At 47.8% G+C, this 20178-nt stretch overlaps 1 protein-coding gene across 3 annotated transcripts; it reads right to left on the reverse strand.

Moving 5' to 3' along the window:
• Nucleotides 1-2106: 2106 nt before the first annotated feature.
• On the reverse strand, nt 2107-17103 carry Ms4a15 (membrane-spanning 4-domains, subfamily A, member 15). Of its 3 annotated transcripts, none has more exons than XM_006527212.4 (7): nt 16923-17103; nt 8474-8712; nt 6977-7099; nt 5097-5153; nt 4374-4466; nt 3903-4016; nt 2107-3129 (listed from the first exon to the last, which is right to left on the reverse strand). In XM_006527212.4, exons 1-7 carry the CDS (start codon nt 16990-16992, stop codon nt 3013-3015), a joined length of 813 nt encoding a protein of 270 aa, XP_006527275.1. In that variant the 5' UTR covers nt 16993-17103; the 3' UTR covers nt 2107-3012. The 3 variants fall into 3 exon arrangements, with proteins under 3 accessions (XP_006527275.1, XP_006527276.1, NP_001030070.1); XM_006527213.4 differs by having other exon boundaries at nt 8474-8726; nt 16923-17093; NM_001034898.2 differs by having other exon boundaries at nt 2111-3129; nt 8474-8648; nt 16923-17054.
• Nucleotides 17104-20178: the final 3075 nt, after the last annotated feature.

The following is a 20178-nucleotide window of genomic DNA, read 5'->3' on the forward strand; positions in this document are numbered from 1 at the left end:
AAGGTTTATAGTATTGAAAATAATAAAATAAAAATATAAGATGTTACAGATAAATCTCTAACATTTCATTCAGTCAAAAGAGTCAGACACAAAGATACACACATACTATATAATTTCATTTGTGTGATGATTAAAAGCAGGCAGAGCTAGTGATGTTTAAAGAAATAAATAAGAGTCGAGCTTTTTAAAAAGCTTCCCACCTGCTCTGAGCAGAACTGACTCATTGTGGGAATAAGGCCAAGAATTTGTTTCCTTGCCCCACCCACCTTTGATTATTAAGTATAGTCAACAACTGTGGAATGACCAAATAGGGAGCTAAGTAAGAGCCCCTGGGAGTAGTGAGAGCGCCCCCTATAGTTCTCGCACTGAAGTGCCACCCTGTTTGTCATCAGTCAGAAACTCAACCTGATGAAAACTGAGGGGTAGGTAGCCTTGGGGTGTGATTAGGATTAGAAGGCTATGGGGATGAGGGCATAAATGAATCCTAGTACTTTATCAGAAACAGAGAAGAATCAGATTCGCATGCATGATTTTCCTGCCTTTTGTTGAGCAATGCTTTGTGCCACCTTTAGACTCTGCCTGGAGGACAGACTCACCACTGTACGTGAACGTTTGACCTTCAATCTCCAGAACAGCGAGGTAAATAAATCTCTCTCCTTTATTAAAGTTAGGATCCTTGGGTATTTGATAATAGATCGATGCTTCATCCTATGTAAAAACAGAACTCTCTGAGGTTAGGCAAGCTAGGGTTCTCCAACAGAAATTATTGAAGAAATATCTGCCATTATTTAGACTAGGTTTTCTCTCAGATTTTTTAAAAAAAGATTTATTTATTATTATATCTAAGTACACTGTAACTGTCTTCAGATGCACCAGAAGAGGGCATCAGATCTCATTACGGATGGTTGTGAGCCACTATGTGGTTGCTGGGATTTGAACTTCGGACCTTCGGAAGAGCAGTCATCGGTGCTCTTAACCACTGAGATATCTCTCCAGCCCTCTTCTCTCAGATTTTTATCCAGAACCTTTGCTCATTGTCCTGAAACAGAAATGCCTGTTCCCAGATGGTATTTTGAGATCTCTTATTCCTGTCTGTCTCAGCATAAACTTGGTTGTGGTTATTGTGGGTTCTGAGTACTCAGTCAAGATATGAACAGGTTGGAAGGGAATCATGGGAGATGACATCAAGGAACAGTGGGAAAAGCATGAAGCTAATGATGTAATGACGATCTAGATGGTTAGAAAACGGGCATCTGGGGGGCTGGAGAGATGGCTCAGCGGTTAAGAGCACTGACTGCTCTTCTGAAGATCCTGAGTTCAATTCCCAGCAACCACATAGTGGCTCACAACCATCCGTAACAAGATCTGGCGCCCTCTTCTGGAGTGTCTGAAGACAGCTACAGTGTATTTACATATAATAAATAAATCTTAAAAAAAAAAAAGAAAAGAAAAAGAAAAAAGAAAGGGGCATCCGAACCAGACTGAGGTGGGAGGCTGGGCAAATCTGGTAAGACTTTGACGTGCGTACAGTCAGCACATCTTGAATTCATTAGTATTTGTTAAAGCCTACTCGTGATTAATGTCAGCACTCGGCAAGCATGTATGTAAGTTCCGTGTATTGTGGAATCTCATTAGCGTTCTCCTCCGTCCACACGCCGAGTTCAGGCCTCTGAAGGCTTCCTTTGTTCTCTTACTTGCCCATCCTAACTTTCAACCCAAGGTCTCTCATGGAACCTGGGACTCACTGATTCAGATAGATTTGTTGGCCATGCAGGCCCATGGGTTCCTCCACTCTGTGCCTCTCCAGTGCTGGGACTACAGACCCGTGTCACTGTGCCCAGCTTCTCACTTGCATGCTGAGCACAGAGACTCAGGTTCCTAACCACGGAGTCATCTCCCCTGTCTCCACACAAGTTGATTTTCACATATGCAATTACCCATGTGATCATCATCGAATTCAAGGCATGGAGATGTCCCTAACTGTAAGAAGTTACCATATCCTGCCTGCTCTTAATGGGGGTACTTGCCTGAATCTCCGATTAACCATGATTAAGCCCTCAGAAGATCCCAAACTTAAAAAGCAAATGCCACCACATTGAGACCAACTTAAAATCTAAGCCACGCTGTTTATTTTTCTCCAAAGTATAGATGATACAAGCCATATGTCAGGGCCTGTGAACACTGGGCTGAAGTGGTGACTCTCAGGGGCACTCCTGCTTTTCAGGCAGGGTTGGGGGAGTATGGAGTGGTTCAGTCTCCTCTGCAGCCTCCTGTCCTAGTAGGTGGGCAGAGCCAGAGTCAATGCCAATCTTCTGTTACAAATAAGGAGAAGGAGGTTCCGGGGTGGAGAAGAGAAATGCAGGGCTTAGCCAAGAGGTGCTTTTTTTTGGTTTTCGAGACAGGGTTTCTCTGTGTAGCCCTGACTGTCCTGTCCTGGAACTCACTCTGTAGACCAGGCTGGCCTCAATCTCCCAAATGCTGGGATTAAAGGCGTGCGCCATCACGCCTTAGTCTTATGTGGTGTAGTTTAACACTCTAGTTTCCGGGTGGGAAAATGAAATCCCAAAGATGTAACAGCAGATGACAAAGGACAGAGCTGATCTTCGGAGCTAGGAGCCTGGAGGTCAAGCCTTGCTCTGAGCCTCTGAAATGCCAGTCTATTCTGGAACATTCTGAGTTCTCCGTGCTTAATGATCTTGAAGACAAACCTCCGAAACCTCTGCGAAGCCAAGATTTCCCACGATGAGCAGAGGACTGAGGAGGAGTGTACGGGACGTCTATGTCAGGTGACAGGGCTGAGAATGGGCACACCCTGGACACCAGCTTTATGCCTTTTTTGGAAAGACAGTATTGGAGGAACTAGGAAATGGATGGAACATGTCACTCAGTGACACAGTGCACATGGCTTGGAGAGTCTCGCTGGGAAACCGCTGCCTTAGAACGGACAAAGTGAGGGTGGAGAGGCTCTGGGTAAAGTGGGAAGCCTGGACTTCAACCTGCAGAACTTGTAATCTATTCTGATGACTCCTTGGGCATATATGCCACGTTGTCATAGGCAGGAGGTGGAGAGACTGCTGGGCTGGGGATGTTGAAATCCGTGCCAAAGGCATTGGGTAGGAAAATCACAGACTGCAAAGAAAAAAAAAAAAAAAAATCCCAAATTTTGGGTGGCTCTGCGGTCTTCGGGGAGCGTTGCAATAGTGCCACCCCGTGGGTATTCAGAGAACAGCAGCTCTCTCACACAAAAGCATCGTGTAACTGACATGTTAGCAAACATTTTCTAGGGTCAGTTATGAGCTAGGACTTGGACACACTGAAGCTAGCAAAGTAGACAAAACCTCATTTCCCCTAGGGGCTAGTGAGCTGATATTTCCTCTCTGGATAGTCTCTGCTGAACCCGGGGCTTCTATAGTTCTTGCCTGAACATGCTGCTCTCACAGTAGTAGTCACTCACTGGGCTCCTTTAATCTAGTTCATCCTCCTGCTCCAACTTTAAATGGCACCTGCCATCCTCTACATTCTCCTTCCAGGCAAGCCTCTGCGCTATCAGAACCCCCTCTTCCCACTCTCTTCCACCCGCCTCCTATTTTCCCCTGGAAAAATGAGCTTCCACTGAGACATGCTGTCTTTTCTGATGTGTCCATCTGTAGGCAGTCTGTGGGCTCCTCTGTGCAAGGTGCACGCCTCGCCCTCCCCAACCCTGTCCTCTGATTCCAGAAGAATTTCAGTTCTGCCTATAGTGTTGGCGCCCCCAGTGGCCACGGGTGAATAGTCCCATTTCAAAACTTGAGGTTCTCATCACAGCTCAGCCACAAAGGGGAAGTGGGAGGGGCTGCAGGAGTAACCTCTTCCTGGACAACAGGCAACCTCAGGGGCTCTGGACGTGGTGTGAGAATACTTACTGCGTTAGTTTGAGCACGGGTGGCTTGGCACCCAAAGTGGGTGGCAATGACAGCGATGAAGAACTCCAGGATGGTGAAGATGGTCAACACGGCAAGGTAGCCCCTGCCCACATCCTGAGAACCCAAACCCACAGTCAAGGCAAACAGAGCGTTTAAAAGTAAAGAGACCCCCTCCCCCCCCGGACCAAGAATAACTTTCCCAGGCAAGAGGCAGATGTGTGTACCTGGCTCCAGCCTTCCTGACTCCAGCCTTGGGCCTCACTCCTTCCATTCTACGGGGTCTCATCTCCCTTCCCCTGCCTTCCCCATCCGACGTGGGGTAGGGTCAAGGTGTCAGTACACTCATGAGGTCTACTGGAGCATCAGGCTCTGCAACTAGCCCAGGACTGCAGACTCTTGGGTCTTCCCTAGTCCTGGCTATAACCCTCATCTCTCTGGGTTTATCACCCCTTGGGACATCTGCCAACACACCCAGTTAGTGACACCAAAGTCCATGAGAAGAATGGCTGTCCCCGCGAAGGCTGCCATGGCACTGAGGATGTTGGTTCCCAGACTGCTCTTCAACTGTGGGAGGAAGAGGAGCAACAAGAAGAGGCAAAGAGGAGAAAGGACACTCACTGTGCCCAGTCTCCTGCACCCTCCTTCCCGGCCTAGGGGCTTGGGGCCATTAGCATTGGAGGAGGCTGGGTTTTCCTTTCCCCATTCTTTCTCTTCTCTTTCCCTGAGACCCCAAGAAAAGGCCCTGATGCCTCTCTCTGCTTCTTCCATCCTCTTGGGAGCTTCTGGGAAGGAGGCCTAACCCTCTTAGTGGCTTTCCTGGGACATGTTTGCAGCATGCATCTGCCACCTCCCTCCCAACCCCCAACTTGTCTTCCCTCAGGCCCAGGCCCATCTACCTTAACAACTTGGTGGCTATTCTCTTGGGGACCCTTCCTGCGACTGCCTCCTCTGAAAGTCTGTGAAGACTTTATCACTAGACTCTTACCATCTACCTTGGGTGGCATTTTGCAAGTGTCTCGTCTCCTCCTTCTGTATGTGGATGTTTAAATTCCTTCTGTGGACACTTAGAAAATCTCCAAGGAGTGCTTGTTGAATGGGCCAAATGAGTGAGCAGATGGGAGCGGGGTCCCGAGTGGCACCCAGGTAGGTGGGCACCATCCCTATCCCTGGCTCTCTGTGTCCATTCAGACTTACCAGGCAACTGGTGTGGTTCCTCTCAGCTGCTACGGAGAGGGACCCAGAGATGATAAACTGTGTGGGGAAGAGAGAGCCCAATGGGGTTTTGGCTGAGACACGTGCAGGGAGCATCATACCTAGGTCCCATCAAGAAGGTAACAGATAGAGGGGCATCAACTTCCTTGTCTGCATCTTGGCCAGGCATCTTGGATATAGTCCTAATCTTAGTGGTTCTGTAAGAGGCCCCTGTCCTTGGGCATGGTGGCACACGCCTTTAATCCCAGCACTTGGGAGGCAGAGGCAAGTGACTCTGTGAGTTCAAGGCCTGTCTGCTCTATGTAGTGAGTTCTAGGACAGCTAGGGCAACAAATAGAGACCCTGTCTCAACAAACAAACAAATAAACAACAACAACAAAAACAAACACAAAGAGGCCTCTCTCTGTCTTGAGACCTCAAGCCATGGTTTACTAGGTATGCATTTTCGTTGACGGTATATTACTGAAGTGTCATAGTACACTCACCTTTCCTTCTAATATTCACTTAACAAGTAGCAGTTGGGTGTCAAGAACATAAAATGAAGAGCTACTTCTCTCATATACACATGAGGGCATGTGCATGCCTCTCTCTCTCTCTCTCTCTCTCTCTCTCTCTCTCTCTCTGTATGTATGTGTGTATGCTTGTGCATGCATGCCTCTGTGTGTGTGTACTTGTGCATGCGTGCCTCTGTGCTAAGGTCAACCTTGAGTGTCATTCCTCCATAGGAACTGCCCACTTCGGTTTTGAGATACGACTTCTTATGTGGACTTGGGCTCACTGATTATGCCAGGTGGTTGACCAGTGAGTTGTGAGAAGGGCTGTCAGTCTCTTTTTCACCAGCCCAGGTGGGCTTTTGACAAGGGTGGTGGAGGTAAGGACTCAAGCCCTCACTCTTGCCGTGTAAGTTCATTACACACTGAACTCTCTCCCTGGCCCTGTGAAGTTTTAAGATAAAAGCTACATATGCCCCGCCTAGGCCGCAGGACCCTGTTGTCTCTCGAGAGACTGACAAACAGGCGTTTATTACCCCTCCTACCATGGGAATGGCACACATTTGTGACAGATTTTGAAGCAGGAGGGATTTTAAAGAACAGTGCTACCTTTGTTTCTTCCCAAGGCAGTGCCCACTTTAGACTCCTGCTGGCCAACATGTCCCTCCCTCTTGGGTCCACTATGGACCACTAGAAGCAGGGCTTAGAGCTTGTTCCCAGCCATTTAGCTGTAGCTGTGAAGTTTCAGCAATGTTGGTCTCTGACCTCCACTTTTAGGGGCTTCTGAGCTCTTGCTGAGACTGTCTGGGATATGCAGAGGGGACTCTACCGTCATGCACAGCAGAGCCTCAATGAAGACCCCGTTAAGCTCATCAGAAAGCCGGTGCTTCCTGGAGGTAGCTGGAGGCTCCCCATTCCCAGAGGCACTGGCCCCTTTGTAAGGCACAGACAGCAGGGCTATCTTGCAAACTCCCTCTCTTTGGGACCTCAGAGCAGACAAGGTAGCCCTGATTTGGTTTTCCAGTGATGTATGACCAGAAGAATGGACATTGGATAGGGAGACTCCCTACGGACCAGCTCAGGCAGGGCTGGAACCCACAGAGAGAAGCAGGGGTGGGGTGGGGGCTGGGTATGGTTGTGGGGTTAGGACTCAGGTAGCCCAGGTGTGATTAGGACACTGGCCTGCTTGCTCCTCACCCGTAGTTTCTGGTAGAATAGTGATGATAGCTATTACTCCCATATTAGTCTTGTGAGGGGTGAGTAAAACTCTGACATACGATAGGCTATGGATAGGAAAATGTCGGAAGTGGGACAGGGCGAGGTGACTTGGGCAAAGCCACTCCTTAGCCGAGGATGGCTACCCGCACTCACACAAGCTCCTCCCCAGAAGGGGACGCCACCTTCGATGAAGAGCATCCCCAGGTGGCCTCGCCGAACCATAAGCAGGACGCTGCCGAAGCCAAGGTGGATGAGACCGATCAGGATCTGCACCGTCTGTGGGAAGCAGAAAAGGCTCACGCCACTGACCTGGGACCACGAGCTCCACACCGCCCTCTGCTGTCCTGCAGACCTGGCTCTCCACAGCTCCTGGGGAATGAGCAGGAGGCTGAGGCCAGCCTTAAGGTAGAACCAGCTCTCCTCAGACTAGGAGGAGCTCCAGGCCACGGCTTTGTGACTGGTTGTCAAGGACAGCTCTGATTTGCTTTTCTGATTTTCTTAGTCTTGGTTCCTTGACTCTCAGCACGTTGGTACCAAATGCCTAGTTTGCCTTCTTCCTGTTATCTTTCCGTAGCCCATCCTGGAGGTTGGGGGCTACACTGCTTGACTGAACTTTCCACTTGGGTTTCTTTCCATCTCTCTTCCTCCTGGCCCCCTCTTATCTTTACCTCCTCCTCTTTCTTCTATTTACCAGTGCCCCATGGAAGCGGGATGGTTTTCCTAAGGGTGGGGACTCTCTGGGAAGTGTGGCCTTGTGATAAGTTCTGCTGCATTGCCTTTCAAACGTTTTTGTTTGTTTGTTTTTACCAATTCACATGCCTATTTATCCATCACCTATTTTTAAAAACCTCAAAATTTATCATCTATCTTATCCATCAGTCACCACCTATTATATATTATATATTCTATCGTCTACTTGTCTTACCTACATATTTATCCTGTCTTACTTATCCATCCTATCTGACATTTATCAATCATATTTATTAATCATCATCTACCTCTTATCCTCTTAATCAATTTTATTCATCTACCATCTATCTGTTTTTCATCTATCTATTTCATCTATCTAATCTATATTTTATCCTTCTTAGAGACCACTATCTAGGCCGTTTGAGATGGGAGAAGGGCTTGGAAGCCACACTTGGTGGATTCTCAGCTCTACAGGAGTTGGCTCTCACCTATCATTTCATTTTCATCCCTTGTCAGCCTTTCTTTTATTCATTACATTACAAGCACGACAGTATTCTGTATCTTTCGTTGACAAGCCACACCCATTCCCACCTCAGGGCCTTTGCATTTGCTGGTCTTCATGATAGTTAATCCTACCCCTCACCCATCCTTCTGCCCATCCGCTCTTGCTGGGCTGGCTTTAACTTGTAAGATCTAGCCTCAGTGTCGGCTCCCCAGAGAGATATTTCCGTCTTTGCTAGCGTTGCCGTCCCCCATCCATCATTCTTAATCCTCTTTGGAGTTCTGGTCATTTATTTTCTCATTTATTGGGTGAGGTCAAAGGGGGAAGGGAATTCTTGTCTGTGTAGTGCATGAATGAATTCTCACATCTATCCCCTGCCTCCACCTCTCCCTGTTGAGCGTGAGGCACTCTGCCTGCCCAGCAAGTTTGTCTCAAGTCACATGACAAGCTGCCCTTACCCCTAAAGCTTTGGGTTCTCCGGTCAAGAACGTCTCCATTGGTCTAAGATCAGGTGGTTGAGTAGCTCTGGGCGCCTGCGCCCCCAGCTGTGACTCTTCGAACTGCATGATCCCTGGAGGCTGGCACATGGAGGTGGGCAGAATGGCTGGAGGTGGGCGGAGGCCGCTGGCGTTGCTGGGCGGGATGACAACGAACACACCATTGCTGGCAGGAGGTGCAGACATCGTGTTCAGAGAGCCTGGGGGACGAAGGCTCAGGAGATAACAAGGCAGTAGTGGTGGTCACACATATGTTTAAGGCTGTCGACTAAATGGTGTATCTCCCAGCTTTTGCTTACTGAGGTCACAGTAGAACCCAAATTCTCAGCTACAGCTGGGGTTAGAGAAGAGACTACAGAAACGAAGTGGGTTCTTAGACTTTTTGGACTCTTGACTCTGATCTTGATTTCTCCTACATTGCATGGAAGGACTTTTATTTCAATGCTGGGCGTGGAACCCAGCCTGCACCTGAGGCAAGCCCATCACCATTGCTGAGCCACATCCCCAGCCCAAGTGGAACCTTGGAAAAAAGCTTCTATTTGAACATCCTTCTTTCCCTAGAGAGGGTGAATGATGGTTCAAGAACACACAGCTCGGGAAGGTGGAGCTTAGCTGAAGTACCATTTTATCAAGGAAAGAGAAGGACCAGGCAAGACGTACCTCTTCCCTCCCTCCTCTAGGCCTACATCTGTTAACTGTGGATACCTAACTACCCTGGGGCAACATCCTGCTCTCTTTGACTACCCAAGGAATAACCACTATTGTAGCCAAGATAAATAAGGATTATGAAAATCTTAGGTGTGGCTGGTCTGGGAAACTCTCTAGGGAACATTGACCAGTTAGCTAGATGTCAGGTGGTAGCTTCCCAGGGTGCTGCAGTCACTAATCTAGTGGATTATATGACATTAAACAGCCATCTGCCTTGCTGGTTTTCACATGTGGTGAAGAACCCAGCAGTCCAAGTCACAGCTCCATGACAGAAGCCAGGATTTGAACCCTGGCCCATGTAGTCACTGTGAGACAAGGGGCTAGATGGTAACCTCTTCCTGCTTTACTTTTTGGACAAAAATGTAGGGGGAAGGCCACAGAACCGATCACATTATAGGCCTGGTAAAGGCCACAGTTTACACAGTAAACTGTTGTAGCATCTTCATCTGAAGTATTTTTTTTAAAACACATCATCTATCCAGCACACAAACATGTATTTACTCATGGCTTGTAGGACTGTGGTTTGTGTTCATGAGTCATTACAGCTGCAAGGTCACACAGCCTGTGAGAACCAAGCTCTGCTGTGCTCCAAGTTACTCCATATTGTGTTAAAGAGTGGCTTTGGGCTGTGCCTTGCCCTGGGCGACTGCCTTTGAGAGGCAGCATTTGGCCCTCCTGTGAGTTCCAACAGTGAGTCATGATGACTCTGTCTCACTGTGTGCACAAGAACCACCACCTGCCCAGCACCACCCACAGGGCACAGACAATTTACTCCTAAGGATGAAAAGTACCACTTGGACCTATGAAGGAGACGCCTGGCACCGCAGTCGGGATGGCCCCATTGACCTGGCATCTGATCATCCAATGTGTGTGTCATGGGACCAACAGGCGGACTGTCCGGCTCCAGCTCAGCTTGGTTTCCACCGACTGGTGGAAAACCAGTCTGTGTCTTTGTCTGAACCAGCCCTGCACTTCTCTATGGTCCTGCATTTCCGTAGCACCCCTCAGCTCTGCAATCCTGTGCCTTCAGCTCTCCAACTGGGGTCCTTAATATCTTATCTAACCAATGAAGTGATGCAGTGCCCATTTGTGTCTCTAGTAGCTCTCTGCCTCTGGTAAGGTCTCTTTAAACTGTGCTGTGATCTCTGTACTTTTGAGGTTATTCTTTAATACACACACACACACACACACACACACACACACACACACACTGAGGTGTATAAGGTGTGATCTGAGAGTTAACACTAATACTTAAGATCAGAATAAAAACACACATGTTAGTCAGCAGTCAGCTATTAAGGGGAAATTGGAAGTATTTGGCTTGAAAATTTATTGTTAGTCAATAAATTCTGGCACTGTGGACAACACAAATATACCCATCTTTGTTTCTGGAATAGCAGGCTCTTGACATAGTCCATTTCCTGTGTTCAGTAGATGAACATCTTTATGCTAGATATTTGCTCTGTGATGAGCCTGATTCGTCTTGGTGAGTGTAAAACACAAGGGTCCGGTTGGACCTGCCCTTGAGATGCATAGTGAGTCTCCACAAAGGATGAAGTAGGGTTCCAGTGGTTGGAGTACCTCCAAGGGAATGGCAGTGGAGGCATGGGGTGAAATTGGCTGTCATGAGCATTTTCTGTCCACTGTAGGTGATTAATAAATGTTTCATAAGTTGGGGAGACAGTTTAGCAGGTAAAGTGCTTGCTGTATAGGCATGAGGACTGACCTGAGTTGGAGTCCCAGAAACCCATGTAAAAAGTTGGGTGTGGGCTCGAACTTGTAAGCCTAGTGCCGGGGAATCCTTGGGGCTCTCTGGCCTGCCAGCCCAGCCTACTTGGTGAGCTCCAGACCAATGAGTTCCAGATTCTCTCTCAAAGAAACAAAGTAGTTGTCCCCTGAAGAGTGACATGCAGAGTGGACCTCTGACCTCCACACACATGCACATGCCTGGGTACCCCCAGCAGAGAGGCAGGACTCTGCACGACACATGCACACAATTGCACATATATGAACATGCACATACATGTACACACACACCCATGCATGCACATACATGCAAAAGAAGAGCATGTTTCAGGTAAATAGTGTTATTGAACGACAATCCCATGCAGAGGGTGGCAGAAGTTGTTTGATATCTTTAAGGACTTTCTAATGTTTCTTCCAGCCAAAGGTGTGATATCAAGAGCATCTAAAAATGGTGTTCTTACTTCCCACAAGGTGGAGCTCAGTTGGGGCTCTGGTTTCCAGGCCCTCACACTGAAATGATTCTTAGCAGACATGAGTACTGCTTAAGTCAGCACTGGCAAACCTTCCCTGCAGAGACTCAGCTAGCAAAGGTTTTGGGTGTTGATCAAGTAGTTCCTGTTTTAAGTAGGAGATGCCCCTTGTAGTGTGAACTAGACATGGGCAATGAATGCATACATAAAAGGTGGGACTGTGTTTCAGTAAAGCTTTATTGACATGGACAGATGGCTTGGATCCAGTTGGTGAGCTGGAGTTTTCCAAGTTCAACCTCAGAACACTGCCTGGACCATAATACATGTTGATTAGAATTTCCTTGTTGCTTTAGATGTCAATTACACTAATTGCTATGATTTGGAGTAAGAAGGAAAATAAAATAAGCTTCCAGATATTTCTATACAATGAAGGTAAATGTGGCTATGATGGCTTTGGCTAGAGTTTGGGTCTTGAATGTCTTTCAAAGGCCCACATGTTAGTTAGACAAAGGCTTGATAGACTCAGGATGCTATGACTGACAGGTGACAGAACCTTGTATTACTTTTCTTATTCCTGTGACCAAATACCCTAAATATGCATGTGAAAGCAAGTTGGGTTTATTTTGACTTAGCACTCAAGGGAACACTGTCCATCCATCACGTCAGGGACTGAATAAGTCCATACTGTCAGGCAGGAGTGAGGCGGCAGGTTGCACTACATCTGTATCTAGGAAGCATCCAGAGTGGGAGGAAGTAGGGCTAGCTATGAAACCTCAAGCCCTGGCTCCAGTGAGCCACTTTCTCCAGAGAGGCTCCGCCTCCTAAAGCTTCCACACCTTTCCCAAACAGTGTCATCGGCCTGAGACCAAGACTTCAGGCCATAATGTCCTACCGCAGTCTCACATAGGCAACCAAACCTGGACTGGGCCAGAAGCAAACCTGCTCTCTCTCTACATAGATCATCTCAGGCATTTGCTGTAGCTAACATAGCTGCCCCTCTCATCTCAGAGGCTGGCAGTGAGGATCAGAAGTCAAAATGGACCAGGCTGTTCTTAGAAACTGGCAAAGGGACTGTGGTATGCTTGTTTCAAAGCAGTGTGGTTAGCAGTCCTAGGTCATCACTGACCTTTGAAACTTGCTGAACTATTCACAGGGCACAGCTCCACCCTGCCCCAGGTTATGGGATTAGCAGCATTTTCTGACCTTATTCTGAGGATAGGACACTTCTGACACATTGCCTCTCACCTTCCCGGTGACCTGATAATTTTCACCATTTATCATCTAGGTGTGCTTGCAGCAGAAAGGGGACATGCTTAAGGCAACTCAGCTTGTAAACTTGAGGGGAAAGACTCAAGTCTAAGTCTGTCTGTGTCCCAGCCTGCACCTGACTGTCACTGCTGCCTCCAGGGACAGTCTTTGTCATTTGACCATTTGTTCTGGCTATTGTATTCTGGGTGCCTGGCATTTGGTGTGGTTCTGTGATTTGTTTTGGTTAAAATCTCTTGAGTGGCAGTAAACTCACAACTTCTGAGCTAGTTGTTCAGTGACCAGTCTGGGGCATGATGGATAGACTTTCCCCTTTGTCACAGTACCTAGCCATCTTCCAGATAGAGGCCATTCTATGTGCTTCAGTTCCCAAGTGAGGGAAGTCTTCAGGGCTGTGAAGCAGCAGGAGGAGACCATCCCCTGCGTCTATGGCACTAAGATGGCAACGGGACATAGCTGAGTTGGTAAAGTGTTTGCAATCCACGAGAACCCAAGTTCAATGCCCAGATCCCACATAAAAATGCTGGGCATGGTGGAGTTCTTTGAATCCCAGTGCTGAGGAGACAGATCGAGGCAGATCCCTAGGGCCTGATGGCCAGCCAGTCTGGCCAAACTGGCTAGATGCAGGCTAGTGAGAGACAGTGACAAAACAAGGTGGGTGGTGCCTGAGGAATGACACCTGAGGTTGTCCTCTGGCCTCTATATGTATGTGTGCACACCTGTACATGTATACACACACATGCACATTGCATATATACATACATATGCACACATACATGGACACTAAGCTATGTGTTTCTGAAGCACACTCTAGCTTCTCCTGACCATTACATCCTTCTGAAATGGAGAAATATATGTAAGACACTAAGAAGAATCTATGTACTCCAGTAGTCAAGAGTATAGGAAAGAGCAGGAATGATATACAATTCAGGCTAACAAAGCAGAGAGGGCGAATGCCTCCCTTGAAGTCACATAGCACCTCAGTGGATTAATCTGTGATAGATCCCAGAATTTCCACTTCCCAGTAGGGACCATACTGACTTTAGAGAATTCACCCACTCCTGGGCCTGAATCCTTGTTTTGTCAGAGTGAGGGAGGCCCATTGCTGTACGTTCTTCCTTGGAACAATAGTTCAGATAGGCTTGGCATTCCCAGGTAATCACATTAAGAACCAAAGGGGGCTGAACTAGCCTGGCACAACAGTGCTTCCCCAAGTAAGGCGGTTTAAAAAACTACTAAGGATAGTTTAACCCCCTGGAGTCAGAAAAGGTGGAACTTTAGGCTAAAAGGACACACTTGCTTTCATAGTTGCCATTTCACCACGAACAGGTGAAGATCATGTCTGAGGACTATGATGGATCATATGGGTACTAGGGATATTTTCTGAGGTCAGAAGGGCTCTCTCTGGGCTCCCACTGGGCTCAAGGCACCCAGCAGGGAACACTTGCATCATTAACAGCATCTCTCCCAGGCGGGTGGTGAGAAACATGGTCACACACAGACCCCGTGATCCTCAGGAGAAGAGAAACACCTACAGAAATAGGCTTTGCACTCTCGGTGGGGTAAGTGGCAAACCCAAGCAGGAATACATCCTGAGATTCACACTCTCCTGTGCCCTCAGCTCCACCGAAAGCCAGTGACTAACGAATCTGTGGTATTCCAGGTGACTCCATCTCTGTGCTTCCATCTTCCTTAAGAACAATCAGCCAGGGTATCCCTACCACTCATGCATGCATAGGAGAAGAAGGAAGGAAGTCATTGCACCCTGCCGTAAGGGAACAGCTGCCTGGACACTCAGGGCATCTAGGGCAGCTGTGTTGATTATCAACTGCTGAATGAGCCGTGGGTAATAACAGCCCTTCATGGAAAAGCCCTTTACAGTTTATAAAGAGCTCTCCTACAGACTCTAGAGCAGCCCTGGGAAGGAGGTGCAATGGAGGTCACTTTGTGGAGTGGGTGGGGGGAGTGGGGCAGGTCATGGGCCTGGAAGGCTGATGTGTCGGTCAGAGGTGTTAAGGCTGAACTGTCAGCTGAGACCAGACTCTGAAGTGAGTGATGTCACCAAGGGTGTCAGGGGACTTGCAAAAGGCAGGTGGCTAAGAAGCTGTAGGGTGTTTTTTATACCTTCCCTCTCACAGTTGCAAGTAAGGTTAAAAGTAGGCTTGACACTGTGCAGGGAGGAGGGGAATATATCTCTGGTTATCTTTTGCCATGGCAGAGAGGCTGGCTCTGAGCAGCTTGTCCTATGAGAAAGTCACATGTGGATCTTTTCATTGGGTCTGCAGATTCCCAGCTTAGGGGAGAGTTCTTTTATAGAGAGGGACACAGGAGAGAGAGAGAGCCCAGCAATGAGATGTGTTTCTGTAGAGACACCCCTTTAGAGAAGTGGCTACCAACTCACAAAGCACCCAGCAGGTACATGGCCCCTATCCTCTTTTTCCTCCTTGTCCACTGCTCAGCCTTGGGGATGCCACTCTGGCCAGCCACTGTGCGTGTGCAGGGGGGAGAGCAAGAAACAGCGTGGAAAAAGATTAAAGGCAGCAAACACCCTTTGTATTTGCTGAACCCAAGCTGAGGAGCAGCCCCAGGTCTAAGCAGGCTAGTTGCTAGTTACTAAATTGCTGCTGTTTGGCCTGAGGGTGACTGGAAAAGCCACAGACTGCTTAAGTGTCACCTTGCTATAATCGCTGTGAATTTTTACAAATTAATGTAAACAGTTATACTTAGGAATAGCTATTTGCATCATAGAATATAAAATTTGATTTATACCCTATAAAAAAGAACCAACATTCAAATAGAAAAGAACTTTACAGATCCACCTTAGACTTGATTAAAATCACACACACACACACACACACACACACACACAGAGCAAAGCCCCTAAAACTCCAGAAAGAGAATAGTGCTCAGCTACCAACATCTGGCCCCATGCTTGGTGCAGAGGAAGCCTTCAGTTCTTCTGGGCTTCAGCTGTTAACAGCCTCAGTGGCATGAGTATCTACAGTGATGGGCTGCCCCAGTATGTTAGCTGGAGCACCCTTGGGCAGCTAGCACATGTCTTGGAGCATCTCCAGAGAGCCTCCTCTTCCACCCAGGTCCCAAAGCAGCTTTGCTTATTTTCCCCACTAGAGTTTCTTTTTTTGGGGGAGGTGCTGGCAGCTGGAAGGGACTGACTCTAAGGGGTGGGGATTCTGGGATGAAATATATGGCAACACATCTGGGACTTGGCAGCTTGGCTTGTAGTTGAGTCACAGACCCTGCATTCAGGCTAGTAAGAATCCACATTACTATCTGGTGAGATGAAGTAGCTGAGTGTTTGTGGGCAAAATGCCTAATCTCTCTGGGCCTCAGTTTCTCCAAATATCATAAAGTGGCTGTGTAGTAGTGGTAGGGTGAGGTGTTTTAGGCTTCTAAGGGTTTCCTATACATACATCCTGGGTCTGCAGCCATTTCTCAAACTAGGCAAGAACTTGCATCTATTTAAGTCTTGTCTGTGGCACCAGGCATCTTGTCTCCAGTCTCAGCGTTTCCAGGACAGCCCAGACCCACCCCACTGTCCCAGAAGTGATGTAAATTGTCCCACCAGATGTAAACACTGTGGGGAGGCAGATCTCACAGTCCTTTTCTCCTACCCTCAGGTTGGACCTCACATAACCCATGGCCTTCTACCAACCCCCTCACCTCCCTGCCCCCCTGAAGCTGAACAGCAGGGACAGCCAATTCCTTTCCTCGACTAATACTTCCCTTCTGCAAATGACACAGTATTTGGTGGGAAGACTTTTCTGGCAGTGACCCTGGTCATATTCTTCTCCTCTCATTAGAGAGGGGACAGGCAGAACACCTGTGCATGGGTGGAATCACCTGACTAGGTTGGACATCTAACTTGAGCTGGCTTCTGGAGGAAGGGACTCTCTACTTCTTGGGAGGGTGATTGTCTCCCTGGGGTCCCTGGGGTCCCTGGCAGGTACCCGAGTGATCTCTGGTCTTAGCTTTGAGGAGAGAGGACAGACAGCCTTCTTTTGTCCCCCTTCACTATGCAGTGGGTCTCTTGTTGCCCTGAGCGGGAGTGGGCAGCCCTAGGATCCCACTTCCCAATCTTATACCAGGTGGGTTCCCTTCAGTGACTCCTTCTCTCGCCCTGGGGGCCTCCACAAACCCCTGCCTCTTCGCTGGTTATATTCCCTGGCTGGCCTTTCTGGAAGGACAATGGGGGTACTCACCGGCTTGCCACGGCTGCTGTACCGGCTGCTGACTCCCCTCTGCCTCTGCGCTCCCACATTCACACATCATCCTGTGAAAACCTTGCTATTTGTGTGGGGCTTGGAAATCACTGCTTAGGAGCTGCGCCTCTGGTAGGTTCTCAGTTCATCCCGGCTCAGAGGCCTCCGCCTGTCTCCCAGAGGTGGGGGCCAGAGGAAGCTACTTGTGTGGTCACTGACCTCCAAAGAGCCCAAAGTACCCCAGTCCCTTGCTTCAGTCTTTGGAAGGGAACGCCAAGGCTCAGAGAAGAAAGTGATTTGCTGGGCACCCACTACTAGTGTCCGAGCTAGGGTGCGGACCCATATGGCTTTCACCCCACTCCCTTTCACCCCACTGAGATGCCCTCAGAGGCTTGAGCAGGCTGCCTGTGTTCTGCCCACCCAGGTTTGACCACAGTTAGACCGGGGGCCCAGGAGGCTCACAGCTTTCTGGTGGCAGGTGGCTGAGGATCTAATCTTGAACCTTGCTGTGAACATGTGTCAGTATTTTGTATGTGTATTTTGTATACACAGTAGCCTTCAAGTGCTTGGCAAATTTGCCTGTGAGTTTCTGGGTTCAGAATCTCACACAATAGCTTCTGGGGGCAACTGGGAAAGGCACAATGATTACCTATGACCTAAAGATTCCGACACCCTGAACACCCTGGGGTCAGGCCTGGGCTAGCTCTCAGCTAACCGTGGGATAGAGCAGTGTGGCAGGATGAATGTAAAATACCTCCTTAGTCCCCAGGCCTCTGTGTGTCTACACCTGCAGAGAGGGTCAGAGTTGTTTTCCTAAGTCCTCAAAACTGGCCTGCCCTGTGACTTCCTCTGCCAACAGGAAGTGGGAGTGATCAGTCCCAACCTGAGCTACAAGAGATTTCACCTGCTGTATACTCTGTGAGCTTTACACTTAACACCGAACATTCCTGGCTTCCCCGATGCAGGATGAACCAGGGGACACAACTCAACTGTGGCCGGTGAGGCCCCACACATGCATTTATAGTCAGCAAGGCCATGGGACCAGCCTTCCCACGGAACATAAATGCATAAGATGATTCTGCCAACCCCAGATCAGACCTGTCCAGGCAATAGCAGACTAGGAACAAAATGAATGCTTTCTGCAATATCCCAGAGGTCAGCCTCTTTGTTATAGGAGTAGATGTGAGTCTACAGAGCACATGGTAAGATTTATAGACTTATGTTCCTGAATAAGGAGTTGGGCCAGGGACACTTGGATAGTGACTTAGAAACTGAGATGTGCCATACCACCTCCAGTAGGATCTGTGTGACAAGTTCCACAGACTAAGGCAATTGACCTCAAAAGGGGAGGCCTCCTGAAACTGGTTGTGGAACTCTTCGCTGGAGAAAAAAATTTGAGTTGTAGTTCTCATGGCAATCTATCTGTTTTGTTTTCTCTTATTCCTTTTCTTATTTACATGTTCCTGGGAGCCTAGGCCAAGATTTTAAGGGAGAATAATGAGCAAGAAACCATCCCTAGAGTTCGGGCCACTAACATGACCTAATTTCCAGGGAAACCAATGCTTTACTTTCTAAATCATTTACAAAACTATTATTATAGGTAAAAATTTTCCCAACAATAAAATGTCATAGGGCTACACGTGTGTCATTGGAGGTGGATTTTGGTACATGGTAAAGAAAGCCTTAATTAGAAAGAAATAAAATAGTTTAAATTTACATATTGAAGATTTATAAAAGCCAGGCATTAGATGTTAAATAATAATTGATCATGGGGCTAGAGAGTTAGCTCAGCGGTTAAGAGCACTGACCGTTAAAGATTTACTAACCTGCTCCTGGAAATATGTCACTAGCCTTGGACAACAGCCCCCACAGAATACATCCTTTTAGAATTGTTATATTTTGATGATTTATAATGAAGTTACCTGCTCTGTTTGTGAGTCACTGAATACATCATTTCAGAGTCATAATGCTTGGATGATTTTTGTGCTTTACTCTGCCAAATGATTTTTGTTGGCATTTGTGATTGTTTCACTTGATATAGTTTCTAAGAGATGTAATGTTTGGGTTTTTAATGTATAAAATCCCTGCTTGAGAGCTGCAGAATACACTCATATTCAAACTGCCTCTGTGTTTGTTTCTGTTTGTCACCGCTGAATCCTTACCCACCTAGCTTCAAGGACCCTCATTCCAGGGACCCCCATACCCGACTGGGTGGTCTGTGGCAGAGCTGGTTACTAAGGAAGAGAAAGGCTCTTCTGAGAATGGAAGCAGGATAGACACCTGGGAGTCTCAAAAGTCATGAACATGCCAATAAAAGGGCCCTTTGTATGCCATTTGCATAGAAACTACCTTTTCCTCATTTGTCATCTGTATGAGGTACGACTCTTTTTCTTCCTCTAGCCCTGGTAGGAGGTTTTCCAGTCTCTGCCAACTGGCTTCTCTTGTTATTCTTGATGCCTCTTTCTCTATGTCAAAAATCTCCTGTGATAATCTTTGGGGCAGCCTGAGCATCTCTTATATCAGTAACCATAGGCATTGGTTGAGGCTTAGAAAACAGGTACCTCAGGGCACAGCTTGTTGATGTGGCTTTTCTGAGATAAGAATGAGTCAGAGTCTCTGACCTTCAGTTCTCCTGTGTCTCTCACCCTCTTCCTCCTTATGACTTGCTCCTCAGGGCACTCTTGCAGTTCCAGGATCTAAAGACAGGTTCTCTACCAGGCCTTGTTGTTGCCACGAGTTGTGCCCCCATCTCCTCAAGCAGGGGGATTAATGTCACAGGAGACTGTGTCAACACCACAGGCTGCCACACATCCTTTGCCCGTAATTTTAATTACTATAGAGAAACTATCTTCGCTCCTGCATTGAGACTCTGTCCATCCTGCACCTTTCCCTCCACCCTTCTCAGCCCATTGCTGTCCCTTCCCTCCAAACCTCAGCTGCTTATTTCTTTCTGCACTGTCTGATTCTGCATAAGCCACACCCATCTGGCTCTTCTTCCCAGGATTTGTGAGAGTCTGCGATAGGCACCTAATAAATTTAAATATCTTTTCTCCTGTTAATCTGTCTACTGGCTGCTGTCTTGAAAGATTCTGGAAGCTTCAGGGGGAGATGTGTTTCTTTTTCCCCTCCAGGTCACTGAAATTTCAGAATAGTCATGGTGACACATCCCTGTCACACCAGTGCTTAGGAGATGGGGGCAGGAGAATCAGGAGTTCAAAGCCTTCCCCAACTTGGGAGTTTGAAGCCAGCCTGGGAA

This window comes from Mus musculus, chromosome 19, assembly GCF_000001635.26.
Source record: "Mus musculus strain C57BL/6J chromosome 19, GRCm38.p6 C57BL/6J".
Taxonomy (NCBI): domain Eukaryota; kingdom Metazoa; phylum Chordata; class Mammalia; order Rodentia; family Muridae; genus Mus; species Mus musculus.

Excerpts from the sequence above, each read along its gene's own strand:
- Ms4a15 (XM_006527213.4), bottom strand. The coding sequence starts at position 16,981 with ATGTGGGAGCGCAGAGGCAGAGGGGAGTCAGCAGCCGGTACAGCAGCC. Across the intron at positions 4,017-4,373 it reads ACTTTGGTGTCACTAACTGG|GATGTGGGCAGGGGCTACCT; the intron begins GTGTGTTGGCAG and ends TTGGGTTCTCAG. Across the intron at positions 3,130-3,902 it reads CCCGTGCTCAAACTAACGCA|TCTGTGATTTTCCTACCCAA; the intron begins GTAAGTATTCTC and ends TTTTCTTTGCAG.